Genomic DNA, 24,105 nt, shown 5'->3' with positions numbered 1-24,105 from the left:
AGATGCCTATGGATTAAGTGCATGCTATCCTAAGGCCTAAAGGATCATTGTTCATTTGGTTTTATGTCTAATGGTTACTGGTCGCATCACATACACCTAGACTTTGTACACTCAATATTTAACTAAGAATTATTATCAGTATGTAAAGAGTACAGAAGTACTTTTCACAGAGGGAAGAGTAGAAAGAGGAGGGAAATTGTCAGGTTTTTCTGTATCATAACGTTTCAGGACACTTTTTTTGCAGAGGCTATGCAGTTGTCAATGCCTTTATAAGGAAAGCTGGGCCTTGCAATACATAGACCATGATCAAACTATGGCCATTTCACCTTGGTTTTTAGGGAAACTCCCCCACAGGATCTCTAAATAGATTATGACAGAATGCCATTGTAATGACATTAGAGTACAAGATACCCTTCTATGTAGCCATCACTAGTAGAACCTAAAGTGGGCTTTTCCTCTGGTCTCACAGATCCCAGCCTGAACATTGTTTGTCTCAGGCCATTTGTGAAGATACTAATTATCCTGCTGCTGAAAAGAATGCTGGTGTCCCAGTGACAGGTTAGCTGCATGGCAGGCATCTTTGTCTAAATGATTTGTCTTTGATCAAGAGGTGCAACACTTTCCAGCTAAATATTTTCGAAGTGATAATAAAAACTTACCTTCTTTTAGGCTCAAAATTGGCTTAGAGTAAATAAATGCAAATGGTGCCAGGTTTATCATTCCTCTCTTATGCTGTTTCTTCCCTTCTTTTCAGGAATTCAGTGAAAATAAATGACATTTACTCAAAGTATAGTCCTTAGGTACAACAATAAAATTTAAAAACTTTCCAAATATTTGCTTTGAAGAAAATAGTCATTTATTGTCAAAGCATCCAACATACTCCGATAAACTATAAAGTTTAATAAATATTTCCAGGGATAAAAGAAACACATAACTATTCAGACTCCATTTCACTGGCACAAAATTACACTTTGTATTAAAAGGAAATACATATTTACATAATTGATGACATTCTTCATTGAAGTCCATAACCATTTCATTATACATGCACTTCCCCCTGGAAACTCAAATTGAATGGCGACCCCTTTTTATTCATTTTGTTTATTTTTGTAAGAACACAAACTATCATCAAGAAATGCAGAAAGCATCTCGCCCTCCTCCTTTACTTTATATCTAAAATAAATTTTGCCCTTACATATAATTATTACATCTAAATCGTAAGTGCTTAATAATTTAAGTAGAAACGTATGACAAATGCATCAATATGTTGCAATATATGACATTTTAAAAAATGTACCTTTGTTTTGGGGAAAGTGAAAATGCGTGCATTCAAAAGAAAACCCCCTCAAACAACCCACCCAATCAAAAATCCACCATCCTGGCTCTTGTGTGTGTGTGTCTGTGTGTGTGTGGGTGGGTGTGTGTGTCCCGGGTAAATAGTTGAATGACGTTCCCGGAAGGGGAGGACGTGTGTGCGCGTTGGGGGGGAGTGGTGAATGTATGTGTCTTTGTGCAGTGTTTCGGGGTGCAAGGAAGCGGTGGATGTTCTCGCGTGTTTATTCCTGCAGGTGGCTTGACTGTGCGTGCGCGCGCGCGGAAAGCTGGGGTCCTTTCCGAGTCAATTATGCGAGGTCATGTGCCTGGAGAGGTGGTGGCGCTCCCTGAAGGACTCATTGCAGATGGGGCACTTGAGTTTCTCCTCTCGCCGACGCTTCACCAAGGGCTCCATCGCATACTCCTTTTTGTGGTGCGACCTCATGTGGTACACCAGGTCGGAGGTCATGCGGAAGGAGGCGTTGCACTTGGCACACCAGTTCTGCGCGGGCAGACACAGCGAGGTGAAGGAGGGCGGCAGCAGCGTGAGCGCCGAGGGCAGCTGCAGCTGCAAAGGCCCCGCGGCCGCCGCAGCAGCTGCGGCTGCAGCGGCAGCGGAACTCTTGGGCCAGAACGCGGTGGCGTACAGGAAGGGGCTCTGCTTAGGTAGGCCCCCGCCGCCGCTAGGCAGGGACCCGCAACCTCCGTTCAGGTCCGCGGCCCCCTGGAGCTTCACCGCTAGAGGGTCCGCGGCGGCGGGGTAGAGTCTGGTGGGGCCCACGCCGTCGGCGGGGTGGCATGGCTCGAGCGCGCCCAGCTTCTGGCCCAGCACCAGCGGGGACAGCTGCGAGAAGGAGCGTGCTGGCTGTGAGAAGGCGCTTTTGCGCTCGTCCGACGCGGCGCCCTGGCCCCCGCCCGCGCCGCCTGCGGCCCCGGCGCCCGTGCCGCCCCCACCGCCGGTGCTGCCCGCGCTGCCCAACTGCGACACCGAAGTGAAGGCGCTGCCCCTCGCAGGACTGCTGCCCTCGAGCCGGCTGGGCAGCGGGCCCCCGGGCCGCGGGGCCAGCAGCTTCTCGGCGCCTACCGGCGACGCGGCCGCGGGTGTGGAGGAGCCGCCGCCGCCGCCAGCGTCCTGGTCCTCGGAGGCGACGCCCCCGCCGTCGGCGGTCCCCTCCTCCTGCAGGCCGGCCGCGCGGGTCGCCTTCTTCACCTCCACGAAGGCGCTGCGCTTCGCCTCGCCCGTCTCGGGACTGGGCGGCGCGAAGAGGCGGCCGTTCTCTTCCAGGCCGAAGTAGCTGCCCGAGGCTCTGTACTGCTGCGGTGTGCACACCAGATCCTCCTTGGAGGCCGGGAGGGGCCGCTCTGCGAAGCGGCCCCGGCTGCCTACCAGACCCGCGCCACCGCCGCCCTCCGCCGCCTCCTCCGGGAATTTCCTCTTTCCTTTGCCGCCGCCCGTGGCGATGCCGTCGGGACTCAGCTCCGCCTCCTGGTGGCCGCCGCCGCCGCCGCTGCCGCTACCACTGCTGAGGCTCTGGGCTGGGGAGCAGCTGCTGCCTCCCCGGGAGTTTTCCAGCTCCCTGGCCAGGTTGTGGAAGTCTGTGGATGGTTTCGCGCTGCTGCCGCCGGCGGCAGCGGGTGGGTTGCTGCTTTCGGGGGAGGGAGCTGGGTAGTGGTGGAGGGGACCGGCTTTGCAAAACTTGGGACCCGGGCCTAAAGGTGCCTCCTGCTGCTGCTGCTGGTCTTTGCCACCGCCGCCGCCGCCGCCCCCGTGGTCCTTGGTGCCCACGCCGCCGCCTTGCTCGTCTTGGGGGCTTATATCAGCGCTGTGAAGTCTCTTGGGGCAGCGGAAACGCAGATGCGCCACATAGGGGAACTCAAACTGGAAACGTTGGCTGCATTCCAGGCATGTGTAAGGGGACGACCCTGCTTAGTGAGCAAACACCACACACACACGCACGCGCGCGCACACACACACACACACACACGCACACCACATGATTACTCAGCATCGCCCCCAAGCCAGTTTGCCACCATCCCCTTGACAAATCCACCTTCATTTCTCAGGGCCTGAGTGCCTGAGAAAAGAATGACCAACCTGATCTAACTTTCCCTCCTGATTTGGGGGGAATACAGCAAACAAGTCAAGTTTCCTTGCTTTATCTTCACCTATCTGTTTAGCTTCGTTCCGAACTATATCTCAGAATCTTCCTATGAGACACCCAAAGGGAAGAAAGACGCGCCAACGCGCCGGGTGAGCCCCTGCCGCTCCCTGCGTCTCTCCCCCGCTAGTTAAGGGCCCACACGCCGGTCGCGAGCCAACCTACCATTCATTTTGTTGTGGGATCTAGAGGGGCAGAGCAAGAGTAACTCAGTCAGTTCTTTCCCGTACCAAACTAGTAACTCCTCGTCTTTGGCAATCCTGCGAAGAGAGCGGTAAAACAGCTGTCCGTTTTTTATATAGGCTTCAAGGTTCTGCTCTTCCTTATCTCTGGCCGACTGGACCAACCGCAGCCACATGAGACCTTCTGAGGAACCATTTGCTGCTGAGGTGTCTACCTGCGGTTTGAAATAGATGAAAAAAGACAAGAAGGAGAGGGGAGAGGGACCCTCATGAGAGAATGAAATCGGAAGAATCAAGACCATTTCTTCTATGTTATTCTTTTCCAAAAATTATCTGAGACCACGCTTCCAAAAATTTGGCCTAAGCTGGGACCTGTCCTCATGTTTGTAACCAGTAGGCAAGATAACCATCTTTTGAAACACTGCATCAATCATACAGATCATTTAAGTCACCGTTTTTGTATATTGGTTGAATACTAAATGAGGAAATTTCTTCTTAGAATTTAGTGTTAACGTCTTGAGAGTTTACTTCTAAGTTATCCCACATTACAAAGGTATGGAGAATTTTGTTTGTTTCAGAAATAAAGCAAGCTTAAATCTTAGAAATTACGCTATGGCAATCATGTTCCAAATCCTGGCTCGAACAATTAATAGCTTTTCTTTGTAAAGAAGAATAGGAAATGAGAGGCCTTTTATCTTCCAATTCAGACATATGGATTTAATGATGCTTTACTATCAAAACCATTAACATTTTTACTTAAATACAAACTCTGGGCACTAGCTAATATTACCAAAGAAACTAATGTTTAGGGGATGAAGTAGCCTCCTCAAATGGAAGGCAAATGTACCCAATACTTGTCAAAGAACTTGCAGAAACTAGTTAGTATGCAAATAGCCTCCGCCCCAGTGAAATCTCCCAGAGTTTAGGAAGTCATGTTCATCACCAGGATAAACCAGAACTGAAGCACTGATTTAGATATTTCTAACATTCCAAATCAAATTTTGTCATTTATTCCAAAAAATCAGTTGACAATAATTTGAGTTTAATTTTCCTTTTCTAATTTTTGATGTGTGAAATGGATTGCTTGCTTTATTGCATTTTCCACAGGCAAAACCTATCTCCACTTGTCAATAGAATTATTTTTAGTCCATTTCCAACAGGACATTACCCTCATACACCTACACAGCTCCAGCGGAGACTTACCCGAAAGATATAAGGTACTGTTCTCTTGTCAGTAGACTTGAGAGCTATGAAAGCTATGCTGTCATATAGGGAAGTATGGCTCAGGACACAGGGACCAAATATAGCATTCTCAGGGATGTCGCAGGTGGTGTAAACGCTGGTAAAAATATCTGTCAGACATTGTTGGACAGCCTTGGCATCTCCATCCCAGATGCCTCGCTGGATGCCTGTATCCTCCATCACTGGAGATAGACACACAGCACAAGAAAGTGAGTTACAATACTGCTTCTACTGCCATTAACCTAGGCAGAACTGTTCAAATACTAGGCAGATTTTCCTTGCACCTGCCTGATTTTTGCATAGCTCTTATTTCAAAATTATAGGAGATAAACATGGCATATTTTAAAGATGAAAACTAAGAGATACTTGTTAAAATAATTAGAATAGTGGGAAATCTGGAGCTGACTGCTTGGAAGAAAGAAAAGAAAGGGCTGGAAAGACTAGATCATTTTTGCATTACCTTGATGTTGGATTGGGTAGGTTTTGGAGGTGAAGTTCAAGGCAGAATATATATTATATATATATTATATTTATATATTATATATATATTTATATATTATACACACACACACACACGCACATATATTTTAACCAGCCTATAGACTTCCCTTACTGAAAGAAACTTCTAACCCTTGGGGAAAAGTGCCTCTGCCTATGTATTGAACTGGGTGCCCGGGAGCTGATTTTTTCCTTTTCTTCCAAAGAGGGGAGCAGCGTTAGTGAGCAGGCGGAGACAGCGGAGCATGGCGAATGGATTTCAAGTGGAGTGTCAGGGCCACTAATTCTGTGTCAGCTAACCTTTCTCTGCAGCCTACAAGAAGGGACGTATGTCTGCTCATTACCATAATCCAACACTGTTCCTCTGAGGCTTTAATTAAAAGCAGCAAGCAGAGGTAATTTTTTTTCTGGACATGCTTATTTATGGATGAGAGTGAATCCCGGTTACCTTGTTATACAAGGGGGTGGATTGAGTCACATGTAGCTCATGAAGTGAGCAGGTACAGGACAGGCCTAAAGTGTCCCCAGTCTGAAATACTGTGTGTAATGACTGGTAAATTTTCACTCCCCCTACCCCATATGACCCTTTTTGGGCAAGAGGGGGCAGCCCTCCTTGAGCACTCCTCAGTGGGCTCTCCAGCTGTTTAATCCACAGCAATTTAGAAAGTAATGCCCCAATGGAGGGTTCTCTATTAAGCTGTCATAAAGGGACATTTTCCTTCCTCTGGACACCCCATACAAGACTTATCATTAAAAAAAAAGAAAAAGAAAAAAAGAAACAGGTGTTTAAATTTTTTAACTAGCTTTGAACTAGCTGCATTGCTTAGTATTTCAAACTAATCAAAAGATTCCTCCAAGTTTGTTGTTCCCTGATAATGTCACCGTTGGCAATTATTTATGTATGTTTTGTATAATTAAAGTAACAGGAAAGAGTAGATCTAATTCTTTTCCTGCAAAGCTGTTCATTATGGAATAATATCAGTGACGTCTGTTTTTATTTTAATTTATATTAACCAATGAACCTTACACGTGTGACTACAAGGTGTGCTTTTTTCCCCCCATTCCAGCTAACATAGCCTAAAACTTTGGTTCGTCTCATTTTGCATTCATCCTCTTGCATCCCCCAAATGTCAAGTGTTGGGCTGTATCTACCAGACAGCAGAAATAAGGGAAAATATCCATAAAGAAGAAACTTTATTATTCTACATCATCTATCCCTGGACATTTTTACCCCATACAAGGTAGACATCCTGATTTTTCATTTCAAATTAAAATACATTTTAAAAAACCCATAACCTCTCATCTCATTTTCAACGGAATCCTATTCTCCTCTTTTCAATTTCCTTCAATTCAGCGTTTTATGCCCCAATTTCTCTCTTCCTTTTAAAAATCTCTTTCACACAAGCATTTCATTGTGCTGGGAGGTCGCCCCCGTCACTTCGGGCAACAGCAGGGACACAGTCATTAAAATGCAGTTCTACCTAACAATACGGTGAAAAGGTCCTCACTCCGCCGCGCTAATAGCGGTCGGAGTCGCCGCGCCAGCCGCCACGAGCCTCAAGCCCATCACAATGACCGCTGGGCAACAGCCTAGGAGCGCCCGCCCGCGTGCGATCGCCTTTGCCACCCAACGTTTCACAGCTCCGTGCCCCGCTCTGGGCCCAGGTTCTTATCCGCCTGCCCTGGGAATATACCCCAGAGCCGGCGGGGCTTTCTGAAAGCCGGTCGCTGCTGCCCGCCGCTAGCCCGTCCCTCTAGTCAGGCATTGTCTGGCGGCCGCGCGCTCCCCAGTCCCTGGCTTCTCCGGCAAAGTGCTCCCCACCCGCTCCTCCTTTTGTACAATATTCCTGGCAGTAGAGAGCCCCTCAAGAATTATTTTTCTCTCTCTTCTGGATAATAAGGAGACGGAAGACAAAATTTTCTACTCTTTCCACCAAACTGCCTTCCTCCCATCCCCCTCCCACATCAATGCAAATAGACTTACCAGGAATAAGGTCAGTATAGACTCTACCAAATAAGGCCACCTGGAACCCGGAAGATGCAATCGAGTGTTTCTTTTTGCCTATTGTATCAGTGTATTTCCATGTCAAGAGGTGTTGGTGTTGCCGTCTTTTAGGCTTTTCCTAAAGAGATAAGAGAGAGATGGAGAGATGGGGAGAAAAAGATTGGGGGGTGGAGGGAGGGAGGGAGAGAGAGAGAGAGAGGGAGACGGAGAAACGGAGAGAGTTGTACAGATGGACCCGATGCAGTGACTGACTGGCACGCAGACACACACTTTTTGTTTGCTGCACATAATCTGCCCAATGACGCGTGACAGCCCACGTCCCCTCCCTTTAACTCTTTGCTGGGCCAGGAGCTCCCTCCGGCGCCGCCTGCCTCGCAGCTTTTCCCCCCGGCCTGCCCGCGCCCCGCAGATCATGAGCGCCTACCCCGGGTGGCAACGCCTCTCAGAGAGCGTCCCGGCCCGCCTCTTCCTAAAGCTCGGGCCCTCTGGGACGGCTAGGAGGGGAAAATCGTTTCAGGATTGGAAAGGAAGGTACCAAAAGGATTGGAGAGGGCCTTTCCCCGTTTCACTAGGCACTTGGAGAAGCTATGACAGAGAGCTGGACACCCAGCGCGTGCGGACCCCGAGCGTATTTCCCCGGAGTCCACGTTCCGTGAAAGGGAGAGGGGTGCGGTTAGCCCCAGGGATTCTCTAGCCCTGGAGCCACCGCTGATTTGCGCCGCTAGTTGCCTGAGGTTGATAAACGGGCGTCGTCTCTCTTCAGGAGCACCAACACTACCAAGCTTCCCCCTGCAAAATTCAGAAAGGATGCGCTTTGGTGAGAACTTGGCTCAGCCTTCCCATGGCTCGGGAGATGAGGTTGGAGTGAGAATGTCACCAGACCTCGGAAGGGGACGTAACGGTACCTCCTAGTCCCAGGACACGGGTACGTGGGCGGAGGTGGGGTGCCGGAGGTTGGTGGGAAGAGCGCAGGTTAGTGGACTCAAACAGTTCCTGTTTTTTTTGTTTGTTTGTGTGTGTTTTTTTTTTTTTTTTTTTTTTTTTTGCCCTCTGCTTCGTGCAGAATCTGCACAGCCCCAGAGGGAGTCCTATAATGGGTGCTGTTGGCACTCTGAGGTCTTGGGGTTGCGAGGCAAGGGTGATTCAAAATAAAAATGATTATCAAGATGGGCTCCGGAAAGCTTTTCGCATCCAGTGGGTGGTGGAGGAGGGGATGGAGTTGCCAAGGCCGTCTCGGGAGCCTCGTTTGTGCGCTAAGCCACTTAGAGGCGCTGACTTGCCCCTTTAGTGCAGCAGCTGATGCTAATGACTTGAGGTCTTTAACAGCCTGCAAGTTGACTCCTTCAACGGGGATGCAACACCATTTCGCTGGGGCATCTCGGGCTTCTTTTTCACAGTTCAATTCTCTACTCCTAAGGGAAGAAAGGCCTTTGAGTGGTATAGATAGTTTCTCAACTTCTTCAGCCCCACCCACACCACCACTACTTTGAAGTGGGCAATCTGTCAGCATTAGGATAAATCGGATTGTGCAGCTGGCTAAAGTGGAGGAGGTACAACCACAACTTAAGGAGACAGCCTCCTGGGTGTTGTTTTTCCTTGTTGTTGTTGTTGTTGAAATAATGTATTTGGGGAGTTGGCAAAAAGCAGCTTACCATGTTAGTTTGATCCTCTCCCAGCTTTGAGACCCTTCTCTGGAACTCAGTGGAGTATGGAGGCTTGGACAGCCCGGTGACTGCAGTCCCAGGAGGCCAGGGGAGAATTTTCCTGAGGAGAAACAAGTGCAAGGACTTTCCCATGACGTTCATTTTCTTCCTTGTTCTCCGTCTCTCTCTCTCTCTTTCTCTCTCTCTGTGTGTGTGTGTGTGTGTGTGTGTGTGTGTGTGTGTGTGTGTGTTTCCTTCTCTCTTCTGGTCAGTACCCCATGCAAGTTCTGAACTGCTGCCTAGAACTAAGCTGAAATTCACAGAAGGAAGGGCTGTCAAATCCCCATATTTTGAGAGAAAGTGGGGAATTCCTTAGTTTTCAGGTTAGCTACTGACTTTTCAAAGAAAGCTTCTTGAAGTGCAGTTTTACATACTTTGGCTATGTGCAATTTTATGTACTTCAGCTAAGGGTGACTCCTAATGATCAAGGCTTAGTGCAATGAGGGCTCTCTCACATGTCTGTATATAAGAATCTGCAGCTGTACTGAGCTACCAATTGTCTTATAACTGATTGCTCCACTGAATACTAGATTCACTTCTTTCTCTCTCTCTCTCTCCACACACATACACACACACACACAAGCATGGACACATTGTCCCCTAATACTTCTTTAAAGAATGGGTGGAAGAATTAGAAATGTGAAAATAATGTCTCAAACATCTGGAAAATAAACCTCAGGTTTGAAGAATAGTGGCCAGAAACGTAAGTTAATTCCGAGTAGAAGAAATAAGAAAAGTAAAGGGCAGAAGAGGCATGGTTGCAAACAACTTCCAGTTAATAAAGAAAAGTAGCCATAAGAGAGTCATGCGGTCCCTTAGAAACTACAGACTGATAAATGCAATATGGTGTGTGAGGAATGGTGTTTAAGAACATAATTTCATTAATCTGTTGAACAGAACACTCCTTAGTGCTTTCTTTTGCTGTTATTTAGAGCATTGGAAGTTTATCTTTCAGGAAAAGTCATCTGTCCATGCAAAGCATTAAAAAATTACCTTACATATTGTAAATATATAAGCCTCTACTCCAGAATGTGGACATTTAGAAAATAAACTCTAAATGGAAGGCATTTTTCTTGTGCCTGGCCTTTCTCTTATTAGCTATAGAGACCATTTAAACTATGTTTCTTTTGAGGTACTAAAACCTTGACTCCAGTTTGTATAAAATAATGTTTTTGATACTTAAGTTCAGGGTGGAACAGCTTGACCTTTTTAAGTCTCAAGCTAGAAAACAGCGACGATTTTATACATCTGAGAAGGGAGTGATTTATTGAGAAACTGGCCAACAGATGCTTCATTTCAGTTTTACTTTTTTAACCTCTAATTAATGTTTTTCCTACTGCTTTCAGATAAAGATCCTTAAATATCAGAATTTCTCACATTTTATGAATCTGACCTACCCTTCTTATTATGAGTTAAATAACTGACATAACAAAACAATATAAGTAAGATTAAATCAAAGTTCTTACTTGGAGAGTTTTCTAGTAATTTAAGTGGTACACATTTTGCTTGGTAATATAAATGTCCTAAATGACAATCATTAATAGGGGATAAAGAAAATCTACAAATTATTTTTATTCCTGTAGAAATTTATGGGCTAAAATGGTACATAAACTACTTTGAAATCACTCTGCATTAATACTTACTGGAATTCACTGATACTAAATGAAGGGTTGAGGCATTTATTCAGCCTCAGACAGTACTATAAAAATGTACCTAGTCAACAGTTTTATGTAATTCACATGGAACAATGGGTTTATGCATATATTTGGAGCTCTCTTCCCTAGGATTTTATTTCCAATTAAGTAATTAGAAGAATGACAATGAAGAGTGGGCATGCTCACCTTGTTCCACTTTAGCAAGGCTCTTTGGAGTCCTGGCAAAAATACACATGTAAGAAACTGTAGTGTTATTTTGGAAGAGTGGGCTGGAGAGAGGTTGATAAATGATACCCGAGGTGCCTTTTATGACCAAAGTGAGAGGGTGGAGGAAGGGTAAGAAAGGGAATTTTAATTCTTAGTGAGTATTAGAATGGGAATACCCTTTTTCTTCCCAGGGTTGAAAAATGGAGCCCAAAATATTTCAACTTCTTTGATAAGAGGCAGGTAACATCTCCAAGAATAATTCACACAAAGATTATTATCCTATGAGAATGAAAACACACTGATTTTCTTTTTCTATATCTTTCTAGGTTCTGGCTTACCCACCTCTAACTCTATTGCCAAAGCACTATGCCAGCAAAGGCTTGATTGTCAAAAGAGTATGGCAATTCATGGTGAAAGGGGGGAAAAAAACCCACACACTGGAAGATAAGAGGATGCCAATGGAGCAGACAGTGGCAGCTCCTTCCTAAGCTTATTAATTTCCCACAGGGAGGTCTCTGGAAGGGGCTGTGAGGGTTGAGGGAGGCAGAGAATAGATCTTCAAGGAGGAGAATTGCATTACCTAGCCTCACCATTCAAAATAAGGAACTTTTTAGGGGATAAACCTTATTGACTACTTGTACATGAAAGAGAAACAGAAATGATGGGCTGGTCAATTAAGAAAAACACCAGGCCTGTGCAAAAAATGTTGTTCAGAGGGTTGTTAACTCATTTTCTACCACTTTGCCTTTATCAAGAGAATGATACGTGGTGGGTTTTTTAAAAAGACCCAGAGGGGTTGGTTTGTTTGTTTGTTTGTTTTACATGTTGGTGAGAAGAGGCATGCTTCTTAGTTGGATAAACAATGATGTGAAGGAGTGGGGTGTGGGGAGGGGTACTTGTTTTTTATAAGTATACACTGCAAACTCAGTTTGGGTCTGTTCCTCACACTAAATATTGTAGTTGGCTCACTGGGTATTACATAAGCAAATGTTTTCCAGGCTGACCCTGGGAAAGCCAGAGACTTCGAGTTGGGTAATTTTGTAGCCTGTGAGGAAGGACTTCAGGATCCCAACTGTAGGGATCATTACTCCTGACTCACACTTTTCTCTCTTGGGCTTTTCCTCATAAATGGTCCAGCTTTAAATCCTGCTGCTCCTGTAGCTACTACTACCACCATTATCATTACAATGATAATCTACCTTTCTCAAGTTTAAAACTTTCTCTCTGAGTGTTCCCAAGTTTTACTTACACTTCTGTTGGAGTTCAGCTGAGAATGGGATAGTCTTTGAAAGCTATATGTTACTCTCTTCCTCTCCTGGATCTGGGTTGTAGTCAACTGGCTTAATGGCCTCTGACTATGACTTTTAGATGGGCTAGCAAACCGAAGTGACATTGTGCAAAACTACCAAGAGATATGAAATAAGTGCCTCATACTCATCTGTGTGAGTGTGACCTCTGAACCAAATCCAATATCCACTATTTTGACCCCCTGGATTCTCCCAACTTCTATACTTCTCCCAAGATGAGTGTATAACGATCTGGCAAGAAAAGACCTGGATTTTTATCAAATCCATAGGTTCCAAAGTCCTTCCTAGACTCAGACACCACACCCTTTGAATGCATCTCAGTGTGAGGGGGGTTGGCTGGTTGTAGCCACGTCTCCATCAGTCACTCTGAACCTCCTTACCCTCTGGGTCAGGCTTTTTAGGCAGACTGGGGATCAGGGGATGTCTAGCAGTCTCAAATTGGTGTCCAGCAGTCTCAGATGAGAATTTGAGAAGTCTAACTCTAGGCCTTGGGAATGTGACAACATTGAGAGGCTCTACATCAAATTTCTTCACACAGCCAGGAGAATGGACATCATCCCAAGATTCAGTAACTCTGTGCCACCCTTTTCCTCTCTGTTTTAGGTGGATTGTAATTCCTCAGTTAAATAAACAGGCAATGATAGACACACAGCATATATATCCTGGGCAGAATACACTTCTTGGCATCTAATCCCAGTTAGCTTTCTGAGGCACGGACTGTGAGAATTTGGGCTGCTGGGGAAAAAGCAGCAGACAGCATGGCTCTTCTGGGAAAGGGGTCTAGGCAGGGGACACAAATGTCCAGTACTTGGAATAAACCCATGGTACACTTTCCTGAGGCCCAAAGAGAGAGATGTTTCATTTTCTCAAGGAAGAGAGAAGCAAGACAAAGAAAGTAAAAAGAAAGGAAGAAAGAGAGAGACAGTGAGGATTTGAGAAGTATATACCAGTTAGGAGCCACAATAGTGATGATTCACATTGTATTAAAAAGTCTTGGAAATATGGTTCAATTTCTTCACAAATTATCCTCCCGAACTGCTCCCTTGCTCATATTGCCAACTGAACTCTGAGTGAAAACTGTATTATTTCAGTTCAATTAATCCCAGGTGTTCTATGATTTAATCCAGGGATATTAATTTAGCATCAATGGGGGATGTCTCCCAAAACATTATATGAAAAGCTGTTAGTTCTCAGAAGATTTTCACAAACACTTGAAAGCTACCAATGGCAGTCTTTCCTCACTGCTAATACTTGGAAACGTGGTCTCCTAAAAAAAAATCAAAGATCAACATGTCACAAATGCAGCAACATCATGACTACTATAAACACTTCTGGACTTATATTATGAAGTGGAGGCAAGAATAGGCAAGGATTGCAACATATGTGTTCTCTTGAACTTGCGAGTGAAAAGCTGCCTCCCAGGCTGATTTGATAGTATCTGTAATGTAATATAGTAACCATGATATTATTCATAATCTCCTTTTAAGGAAGTTTAAATGAAAACTCATATTTTTAAAAGAAATAATACCCAGAATTGCTAAATAAAACACTCATAAATTCCTAAGAATAAACATGTTGAATATAATGACCTAGATGGTGAGATTTGCTAGGCCTAGAATTTAACTTAGGCCTGAATAACTTTATACCTGAGCAGAAATGGTCCTCTATGCATATATGGGTATGGGTGTGTGTTGAAGAAGGTTGGGGTGAATGTTGTCAAAGGCATCAATTAAAAATAAGTTGTAGGACTGTCATTTTATTTGGATGCTTGTCCATTAAGAAGCCAGTTCTCTTTTTTGGATGTTTTCATGTAAGATGGTATCGAGAAAATAGTTTGTGTGAAATCATTCAGGACAGCAGTTGGTCCCAAGGGAGCAAATTGAATAGAGTTGTAAAGAATATATCCTGAGTATAATGTTACTATCTAATATCTTGTGTGTGTGATCAGCTACCCCACAGCATTATCTATATTCTAAAGTCAGTTTAAAACTGAAGTCCTAAGACATCTGTGTTCCAGATAAGTGGGGTTCCCCTGAACTTTTGAAAATACCCTCGAGAAAGCCAATGCCAACGCACTGAGTGCAACGAGTTTTATTTTTAACCTGCGGGACTGAATTAGTGGCTCCTCTTCAAGGCCCCACATAGCTGAGTTTGAGTCCTGAGTTTGGGAAGCAAGACAAGGCACAGAAGTGCCTGCTAGACTCGAACACTTCTTGATGTCTACATTGTCCGGTGCCGATGTCTTAGTGAAAGGTACAGCCACAGAACTAAGAGTGCAGAGAAGGTCAAATGAGGGACTTCAATGTGGGCAAACCAGGTTTCCCTGGGAGAGATCCAAGGAGGGCAACGCCCCCACAGTGTCAGGAGGCGCAGACACAGATCACATCATTTGAGCTGATTCACCAAAGAGTGCAGAGCCCTGACACAGGAGGCGACCAGGGCAGAACAAAACAAGTCATCATCTGCCCGGCGTCGCCCTTGTAGGGGCACAGTGCACAAACCGTGAATGTGGGGCAGTGTAGGGCCAAGCTGCGCGCTTGGTACGCTCCAGATGAACCCTGGGCGAAGCAGGGAGGAAATGCAGTTCCCAAAGGCCCGCCACATTTCCCTTGTTCTTTAGCCTTCCATCGGCAATTAATGCCATCACTTGCTTCCCGCTAGGTGACCACTTTACCTGCGGAAAAGCGTCCCAAGGGCGGGGTCTCCGGGAACCTAACACTCTTTCCACCACCCTGTCTCCCTGCCTCTGTGCACGACCTCGAGCAGCTGGTCGCCTGATCTCGTCTCGCGGGGCTGGAGCCTGTGTTCCCATTTTTTACTAGCTGGGCTGCCGGTGACCTATCTCAGCCTTGGTTTTCCTCCGGTTGAACTAAAGCTGGCAAGAGCTGTCTCCCGGATCGCAGTGAGGACTCTAAGGGAACGAGGGCGAACGCGCTTTGGAAAGCCAGTTGCTGAGCAGATGGTAAGGGATCACTTCCAAAAGCCAGGGCTAGTTTCATTTCAGTCTTGGACACGAGATGGTCTCAATGCTTTCATTAATGAACATTCTCCTTAGAAGTCTGGAGAACTGACCCAAGAAGAAGGACCAACAATTCAGGCTCAGGAAAGCCCACAACTCCATAGGGGAACCAGGACTGCATGGGTTCGAATCCCAGGCCCCCCCAGGTAATTTAACCGGACTATACTTCAGTCCTTCATCTGTGAACTGAGGGCATAAAAGGGACCCTTTTCATAAAATTAGGGCTGAGTTGATACTTAGCAAGCAGAGAACAAGTCTTGGTACATACTAAATGCCCATTTCAGAGCTGCCTATTGTTACTAACACTGCCTTTGCTTCCTTATTAGAAAACTGGGAACTGTATTGTCCACCCACTTTCCAAGTGACCCAGCGAGGGCTGAGGATTTCCCGAAGTTTCTAGGGCGAAACGGAAGGAAAGGCAGTCATCCCTTCCTTCCTTCCCCGCCCGCGCCGCGCACCTCCCACCCCCACCCCAGGTTTAATGGAAGAGCAATCAGTTTGCTGCGGAAGGCTGGCCTGGTAGATTGATATTTGACTTCCATCCTCCCATGCCCATCTTGCGAGTTCTTTCTTTAGGCCTGGTGGAGGTGCGAAGGGTCAGGGTCGCGGTGCCACGTTAGAAACGCGGGTAAGTCAGGGAGTTAAAGGCTCATCCGGGCGACTCCGTGGGATGAGAAGCATGTGAACACGTTAATGGTAAACTCCAGCACCGCGGCCAAAAGCCGAGGTCTGGGGGTGAGCAGAGAAACCTGGAGGACCAGGCCTCCCAATGCTGACCAGGGCTCTGGGCCTCCTACAGCGCGCGTGACCTCCCCACTCCTGTGAAGGGCTGTGGCTCAGATGCGGACCGGGTGGATGGCTCCAGCCCTCGCCTACACGCCCAAGTACTGGAGCTTGGCAGGACGAGGTAACTAGTGCCCGGAGGCAGCAGCTACATCATTGGCACTGGAGCTTCGTGCAGGGCGGGTTCCCCCTGTGGCTGCCCTCACTCCTTGTTCCAGCGCCCGCACGCTGGCTTCGAGCGGAGCACTGTGGGCCGCATGACAGAAGGAGCCCCCTGTCTGGCTCCCGAAGCCCAGCGGAGCCTCCTTCTACTAAACCACGCCGCTTCCGCGCAGGCGCAGCCCTGAATGGGAGATTTACATTTTCCCCACGCCCACCGTCTCACGTTATATGAAACTTTCCGCCCAGTCTAGGACTGGGAATCAGGTCATAGCGGTCAGTTGTGGGTTCCCAGTTGCTCTTCCTTCTGAAGGATCCAAGAGGCAGTGGTTAAGAGTTTGATATTTGGGATTTTGAACACTCAGGTCTCAACCCTGGGTCTATAATCTCCTACCTGTGTGTTGAGCAAATCACTTAACCTCTCTGAACTTTAGTATCTTCATTTGTAAAATAGTAAAGACAACATCTGTTTCATAGAGTGGCTATGAATATTGCAGGTCAAGCCTGGGTTCAGATCCCAGCTAGGCCACTTGCTTGAGTTAGTTAGCATCTCTATGCTTTTAGTTCCTGTGAAGCAGGGGGATCTGTGAAATAGGGATATTATAATATTTAACATCAATAACATCATACGTAAAGGATCAGCATGTGAATTAAGTGTGATGAGGCTGGCAGAGCATTCAGCCTAGCACGAAATAAATGCCCAAAGTTTAAAGCATCTCAGTGTCCTCTGCTTTGGAATGCTGGGTAAATAGAATTTTAAAAATCTCAGCTCTCTCCTCCCACTTTTTTTCCTCTTTGGAGAGAAACAAGATGCAAAGATGTATGTCAGTGTGTGGGGTGGTAGTGCCTGGAGAGTTGGAAGGAAGTAGCTTGTGGCAGAAAGTTAGGGGACCCTTGTGGAAGTTGAATGCCTGTCCTCCTGGCCTTTTCTCTTTAGTGTTTAGATACAAGGTAAAAGAATTGAAAAGGCAGAGAAAAGGGACTCGGAACATGGAAGACACTCAACAAATGTTTCTTGAACAGAAAATGACATTTCAAAAATCAAGGAGACAAAGAGTCTGTCTGAAATGGGAATGGAGACCCAGAGTTGGGATTGACTACCATCTCTTGGTGCCAGGTTGCCAGTAGGCATTTGGGGCTCTATAGGAGCATTTCTGTGTGACTTTATGTTATAGATCTCAGGAAGGGGGCGTGATATTACTCTAGAAGAAAAGACTCTGAGGACTGGAGGAGCCGGAGGTTGCATCCCCTTGCATATAGAGGAGGGGCACAACCCAACAACAGACACAGAGTAAACCTGACTCAAGAGAAGTTAGAGAAGTAAAACTCAGGTGAAGAGAAGAAAAGAGAAACGATATGCACTATCTTGGGGCGAATTAGGCCTCCAGTATAGGGTTGGACTCTGTATATTCCCCAAACCTTGGAAATTCAATTTGGAGCCCCAAACCCTAAATTCGCAGACATCCCCTGATTATCTTCACAGCTCAGAGCCTCTCAAAGTAGAGAAGCATACCTGCATCACCAAATGCCCCATCATTTCCCCCTCTCCTTCAACACCAGTATCATCCTTCTTTTCTGTTCTTCATAGATAATAAAATAATGGACAATGATATTTTACCCATCAACTAAGAGGACATCCAAGAAAACATGGCCTGAAACAGCATTCAAAATGATGTTCTTCTGCTTTTTTTTTTTTTTTTTTTTTTTTTCCTGAGGGCAGAGAATGCTGATACAGCCACAACCTGGGGTATTTCGTAAAGTTCTAGCTCTTAGTCCACTATCCTGACTAAAAGGTTCCATTAGCAAAAAGGAGAATAAAATAAAACCAATTCCTCAGTGTTCTACCCCGGGGGCAAAGGAGACATTGGTGAGAAGGAGCCACAACTTGGAAAAAGATTTATTTTTCCTGGCCATAAATCTCATCCCTTATTCCTCTGCCCAACGAAGCATAATAAAGTCCTTTTCCATAAAGTATTCAGTATTAGAGCCACAAAGCTCCCCCAATCAGTAGCCATCTGCTTCTACCATAACTGCTGCTCCCGAAGCAGGGAAAGCAGCAGCAGAGAAAGGGCACCACTGTTAGGCTGCTGGACAAATGAGGAGCCTGAATAGCTTTGGTTTTCCTTGTGTATCTGTATCTATAGAGACAGGAGAAGAAAGGCTGCATTATATTGATACAACAATTGTAAAACAAAACACGGAAGAGGCATCTAAAGGGCAATATCGCATGCATCAGGGGTCCCCAGATAAAAGGGCACTAACAGATTTATAGAAACCTTTAATTGGTTTTCAATTGAAAGCTAAAGAGGCCAGGGTGTAGCTGTGAAGAGTGGCAAAGTGCTCTCCTTCAGCCCTCTGGAGGCGTGATCGATTTCATGAAGGGAGAAAAGAGGAGACCCTACTCACCCAGAGCTGCTGCTTCTTTGAGGGCAGGGAGAACTCCACATTAGCAACTTTCCTTTTTGGCCAGGGAGTTAACTGATCTGATCTTAACAATCTCTCTCTCTCTCTTTCTCTCTCTCTCTCTCTCCCCCCCCTCCCTTCTCTCTCTCCCCTCTCTTCCTTCCTCCCTCATTTCTTCCCTTCTTTCTTCCCTCTTTCAGACCAGTAGGTAAGTGGAAAGAGGAAGGAAAGGATGCAAAAGTAAATCTAACATTCCAGTTCTGGAAAAAAAAAAAAAAAAAAAAAACAGGCTCCTAATAAGGCCCATACTTTAAACCTGTTTACCCACTAGTAGGGAGGCCTCTGAAAGAAACAGGAGTCTGACTCTTATCCTACCCCAGCCTTCCTTTTTCTCCATTATTATACCAAACCAGTCCTTCCTTTTCTATACCAAACGGGAAAAGCTAAGCGTCACAGGAGTCTCTCCACTTAGTGCAGTGAGAAGTTTTCCCTTGTGCCCACCGGGTTTATTTCAGAGTGGATCTCTCCATTCAGCCAGTACCAAGCGCCTTTTCCTTAACCCCTTCCTGCGCAGCGCCGCAGCGACGGTGGACCCGGCCACAGTGCCCACCCATGCAGCAACCTCGGACGTCCGTCTGTCTGTTCCTAAAGCTAATTTATTGGCCTGACCCTCCATTATCATTTTCGGCTTCCTAATTAATCAACGATAAAAGGCAATGACGCAAATTACGATTATGAGGGAACTGGAAGATGGTTTTGAATAAAATGGGAGAAGGGAAATGTGATTAATTGAACGACATGATAGTGAAATCTCAAGTGCGAGAAACAGGCCCCAAGAGATCAAACTCTGAACTCATCCGTATGGCAGGTGCGCCCCTCCAGTTGTCCTAGTGCCCTCGAAAGGGGACAGTCCCTAAATTAAGTCACATGGGTCCTAAGCCTTCGGAAGAGACAGAACTGGGTTCCCACTCCAGCTCCCAACCACACTGTGCCTGAGGCCCTTCCTCCAATCCTACCCCTTTCTCCAATCCCCATCACTCACTTTGCCGCCGCCCCTGTCGACCTTCCGGGCTCCTTGCCGGTGAGTCCACTCCACTTCAGGACTGCATTTTTATTGAAGTGCACCCTATTATTTCGCTAATGAGCCGCGGGTCTCCTCAGTTTCCCTTCTGTCCTTGCACATTCCTCTAGCGAGGCTAACTCTGTGAAATTGCAGGAAAACAAGTCTAGTAGGTCAGAGATCGCATTTGCTCGTGTAAGGGATTAATAAAGCTCTTGTCTGATGCTGCTTTTTAGAATTACGTTCGGGATTAAAAGACAGACTCAACACAGGCACACATTTTGCATCCGCTGGTCGTTGTGATTAATTTTTCCGAGGGGATTTGGGCCGGGAGCTTACGGAACGTGCTCTCTGGGTCTAAAACCCGACGACCTGGGCGCACGGGCGAGCGGAGGGTCTGGGGGCACTGTGGGCACGCGCCAGAACACTGGGGGATTAGAGAGGACATCGGACGGGCCCGGAGATGCCAGCCACTGCGGCCTTTCAATGTCCCTTCCCTCCCCTTCCCCAGCCCCAGCGCAACTGCTTCTGAAAAAAACGGTGAAGACTGTCCGGGGAGGCTGTCTTTAGGGTTCTGGAGAGCGGTAGAGAGGGAGAGAAAGAGACAGAGAGAGAGAGAGAGAGAGAGAGAGAGAGAGAGAGAGAGAGAGACTCTTGACTGTCATGACTTTTCGGTGGGAGAAAGGGGCTCAGTACTAAGCCACTGAACTTCAAGCATCCGTCTTGCAAGGGAAATCCCCAGCTCTGCATTCCAGGGAAGCGCTGCTCCAAATGCATAACTCACCCCCCAATCAAACAGTCGCCGTGCCCTGTCCCTCGAAAAGAATAACTTCTACCTCTGAGAGCTGCCATTCTCAGGGCTGCTTTCGCGAGCACCCAGGGAGGCACCTAAGGAGAGGAGCCAGAGCCAGAGTCTGAGTGTGAAACACGTCCATCCCCTCCACACTACCTCCCGGCAGGCGACAAAACCTCCCCCCACGCCAGTGATCAGAAAAGAGAAGGAAAAGTGCCGGGGTGCAAGCGGGGAGGGAGGGGAAAGTAAGACAACAAGGGCAGAGAGAAAGATAGAGAGACGAAGAGAGGGAGAGGGAGAGAGAGAGAGAAGCAAAAAGGAAACGAGAGAGGAGTACAGTTAGAACTGAGAAAAATAGGGAAGGGGTGGTAGCGGTGGGCGGAGGGCATTACCGCTTTCCAGCGGAAGGGGGCATCTGTGGGGCCTAGGGACCGTTCCCCGGGGCGGGGGCGGAACGCCCCGGCAGAGCCAACCCGGTAGCACCGGCCCCAGGGTGCTGGCGCCCCCTTCTGGCTGCTGTGCGGCCGCTCCCTGCTTCTCGCCGGTGCTCTGGTCCAGAAACTTCCGCCCTCCGCGCCCAGGATGAAGGGGCAGAGGGGAGGAAGGTCAATAAAGAGAGAGGGTTGGGTACCGGCACGCTCAGGCTCCTCCTTCCCCGCCCTGCGCCTGCCCCGCGGCTTCCTTACCTGGGGATTGTGGGGCTCCTTCCCCGTGAGCGCAGCTACTGCGGGCCCCTCGGCGGCCGCGCTCCCACCCCAATCCAAGCCTGCCGAGGAGCCCGTCCGCCTTGCGAAATGGCCCCGGTCTCTGCTGCAGCAGCTGAGAGGGAGGGAGCGACCGCCGGCTGCTGCCGGGCGGCGTCTGGGGGCCGCGAGCCGAGCGCAAGGAGCCGCCATCTGGAGCCTAGGCAGCGGGCGGGGGTGGGGGTACAAGAGAAGGGGCCAGGCGGCTCGGCCCCAGGCGGGCGCGGGGCAGGGCTCTGGCGTGGGAGTGGCGCCCAGTCGCCCCAAGTACTGCGTGTGTGTCGCGAGAGGGGTGGTGTGGCGGGTGGGGGTGGGGGTGTGTGAGGGTCATGGCCCCTGGGGAGGAGGAGCGGAGGCCTGCCCTTCTCAAGTCCCGCGGATTACAGGGCAGCCCAGTATCCGCAGGTTTAGCGAAAGAGAGGGGACCATCCTGGTAACCACCAGCCTCCTCCTGTCATTCACCCTCTGGGGATGGAGAGCTGGGTGGGCGAGGACAACCCAAGCACTCCTACACGCTCACACACACGCTGTCCATCAGAAGTGGTTTGCTCATTTTCGTCTCTTCCCACTTTGTCCATCCCACTCCAGGAAACATTCCTCCCCAAACGGTACGGATTTTTGGACGACTCCACCTTAAGACAGCTACTTCAGCCAGAACGTGGGACAGGCACTAACAGGATATCACCCTTGGGGATAAACACTCTCCCGTTTCCTGTGTACGGTGGAAGAGGAAAGAACAGAAGCTGCCAAAGGGGTGGGGTGTGGGAAGTTCATCCTTGCACATTCAGACTAGGGAAGAAGAGAATATTAGGGACGGGAATGGGAAGTGTAGTTTTTCCCCTTCCTTCCTTTCATTTCAGATCCCATTAGTGCTTTTATTTCTTTAATTTTGAAAGCTATTTCCCTTTCTTGAATCTGGATGCAGGCAGGGAGCGAACTCAAGGAAATGATGAGCATGGAGGAGAGCCAGAGGACAGGGGGTTATGTCCTGGGAATTCAACCTCTCCTGCTTCGCCACTGTCTCCGAGAGAGATGCCCTGAGCCTTGGCCCAATGTAAAGGGAGCTGACTGGGTGTATGGGTGGTGGCGGGTGGTCTGAATAAGAAGTAAAATAAGGAAAGCCAGATCTACTCCCATCCCAAAGCATTAGAAGACACCCCTCCCCACCCCCCAGCTGTCTTGTGTCCGGCAGAATGGCATTATGTAAAAGATCTGGCATGTCACCCAGTGGCACATCTGGTAGGTGTAGATGGCATTCATTAGCACGGGGCTTCTACTCTGCAGCATGCCAAAGCTCTGACAGAGATGCCCGCTGCCAATCATTCATTGGCTGCCAATCCCCAAGCGCGGCCGGGCGGGATGGCTTCCTTCCACCCTGGCACCAGGAGTGGAGGAAACAATGTGTTGAGATAGAAGAGATGAAAGTGGAGCTGAGGATGCGAGGCACCCAACAGATGTATCCCGTGAGGAGATAACGGTGCTAAGAGTCATTTAGCAAGAAAGCATATGCAGGATCTCAGGAGGGAGGCTTGGGCAGGGGGTCTGCTTGCCTAGGACTGAGCTGAAGGAAAAGCAGGGAGCCCTTTCAGAAACCTGAAAGTTGAAGTTGCTTCTCTAAAAACACACGAAGACCAAAACCTCAACCCCCTAAGTTTAGGATTTCCCTCTGTCTTTGGTTTGTCACTTGTATCTCTTTTTATCTAGAAACCTAACTACCTTTGTAAAGGTCAACCTTTGTCATGTTTTTTTTCTGAGGATCAAGATGAAGAGCACCTTCCGGTTTTAAATTTTGCATAATTCTCGTTAGCCTAGTAATTTGGGGGCTAAGGGGAGGAAGATTGTCAGGCTATCTTCAGTGTATCATAAAAGGCAAAGGTCTTATTTCCATTCTTAGATTTTCAGAGGGGTTACAGATGAACAAAGGAAAGCAAGGAAATTATTAAAATGGCAAAGGATGATTAAATACAAAATCCAGGATAGAGATTGTCTTTGAGGTTGTTCTTTTTCTTAGGCTAGGTGGCAATTAACAAAGTGTTCAGTGTATTGTTTTTCTTTGTGCCATACACATACTTTAGATTCCTTTTATCTTTTCACAATTTAACAAAGCAACAACAAAACTCAGGGTTTTGACAGTTTGTGGAATTTGGTGTTTAAGTTGACTCTAACTTAAGCTCTTCAGTTTATATATATAATACATGTTTGTGTGTATTACCTACACAATTATACTCTTTGTAGTATATGTTATAAATTATTTGGGACATATACTACAAATTTATTCGTACTTTATCTAAAATTGAAACTTTAGTGGGCCACTACATATATTTATTTGCTAAATCTAGCAACCTTGGATATGTTGGCTCATGGTCACAATATAGCTGCTGTAATTCCAAGCATCAAGCCATTGTTTTAAACATGAAGAAAGGAACAGGGGCAAAGAGCTGTGGTTTGCTTAATCAATGAAAGGCATACTCTCACTTTCATTAGGCAGACCTGGATCACCTGGCCACATATACAGGCAAAAGAGTCTGGGAAAATTAGCCTTTAAAGTATAAAAAGATAGGGATAAGGGACTGGGGATGGTTGTTGGGTTGCAATCAAGGGTATCAGACAAAGAAACTGAAGATCAAAGAAGAGTTCATGTTAACATCAAACAAGACTATAGCTTATCAAGTTTTGTCATTGTTTTAAAAAGAAGTTTTCTGTTTTCATTATAGTGATTAAAGGGATACTGTTCTTGAGTTTAGCAGTTTCTTTGTGACTTTTATCAAATATTTCAAAATAAGGGCTTGGTCTTAATATGTTCAGAAGACAGCTGATGTAAAATTTATCTTATATTTAGATGAAATTAGTATTTGCATTAGTAGTATAATTAG

The 24,105-nt window shown here is 47.0% G+C and overlaps 1 protein-coding gene across 5 annotated transcripts; it reads right to left on the bottom strand.

Annotated features, from left to right (window-relative positions):
* Positions 1–833: 833 nt before the first annotated feature.
* Positions 834–21,511, bottom strand: PRDM8 (PR/SET domain 8). 5 transcript variants are annotated; one of them, XM_031664542.1, is made up of 5 exons: positions 21,176–21,511; positions 7,380–7,518; positions 4,859–5,079; positions 3,639–3,870; positions 834–3,240 (listed from the first exon to the last, which is right to left on the bottom strand). In XM_031664542.1, the coding sequence occupies exons 1-5, from the start codon at positions 21,383–21,385 to the stop codon at positions 1,619–1,621; spliced, it is 2,424 nt and encodes an 807-aa protein (XP_031520402.1). In that variant the 5' UTR covers positions 21,386–21,511; the 3' UTR covers positions 834–1,618. The 5 variants fall into 5 exon arrangements, with proteins under 5 accessions (XP_031520402.1, XP_009205130.3, XP_031520403.1 ...); XM_009206866.4 differs by having other exon boundaries at positions 834–3,237; positions 21,176–21,508; XM_031664543.1 differs by lacking the exon at positions 21,176–21,511 and adding an exon at positions 7,936–8,164.
* Between the last annotated feature and the right edge of the window lie 2,594 nt (positions 21,512–24,105).

The sequence above is a fragment of the Papio anubis genome, chromosome 3, assembly GCF_008728515.1.
Source record: "Papio anubis isolate 15944 chromosome 3, Panubis1.0, whole genome shotgun sequence".
Lineage (NCBI taxonomy): Eukaryota > Metazoa > Chordata > Mammalia > Primates > Cercopithecidae > Papio > Papio anubis.
The sequence above is the reverse complement of the archived record's forward strand: the minus strand, read 5'-3'. Positions and strand labels throughout refer to the sequence as shown.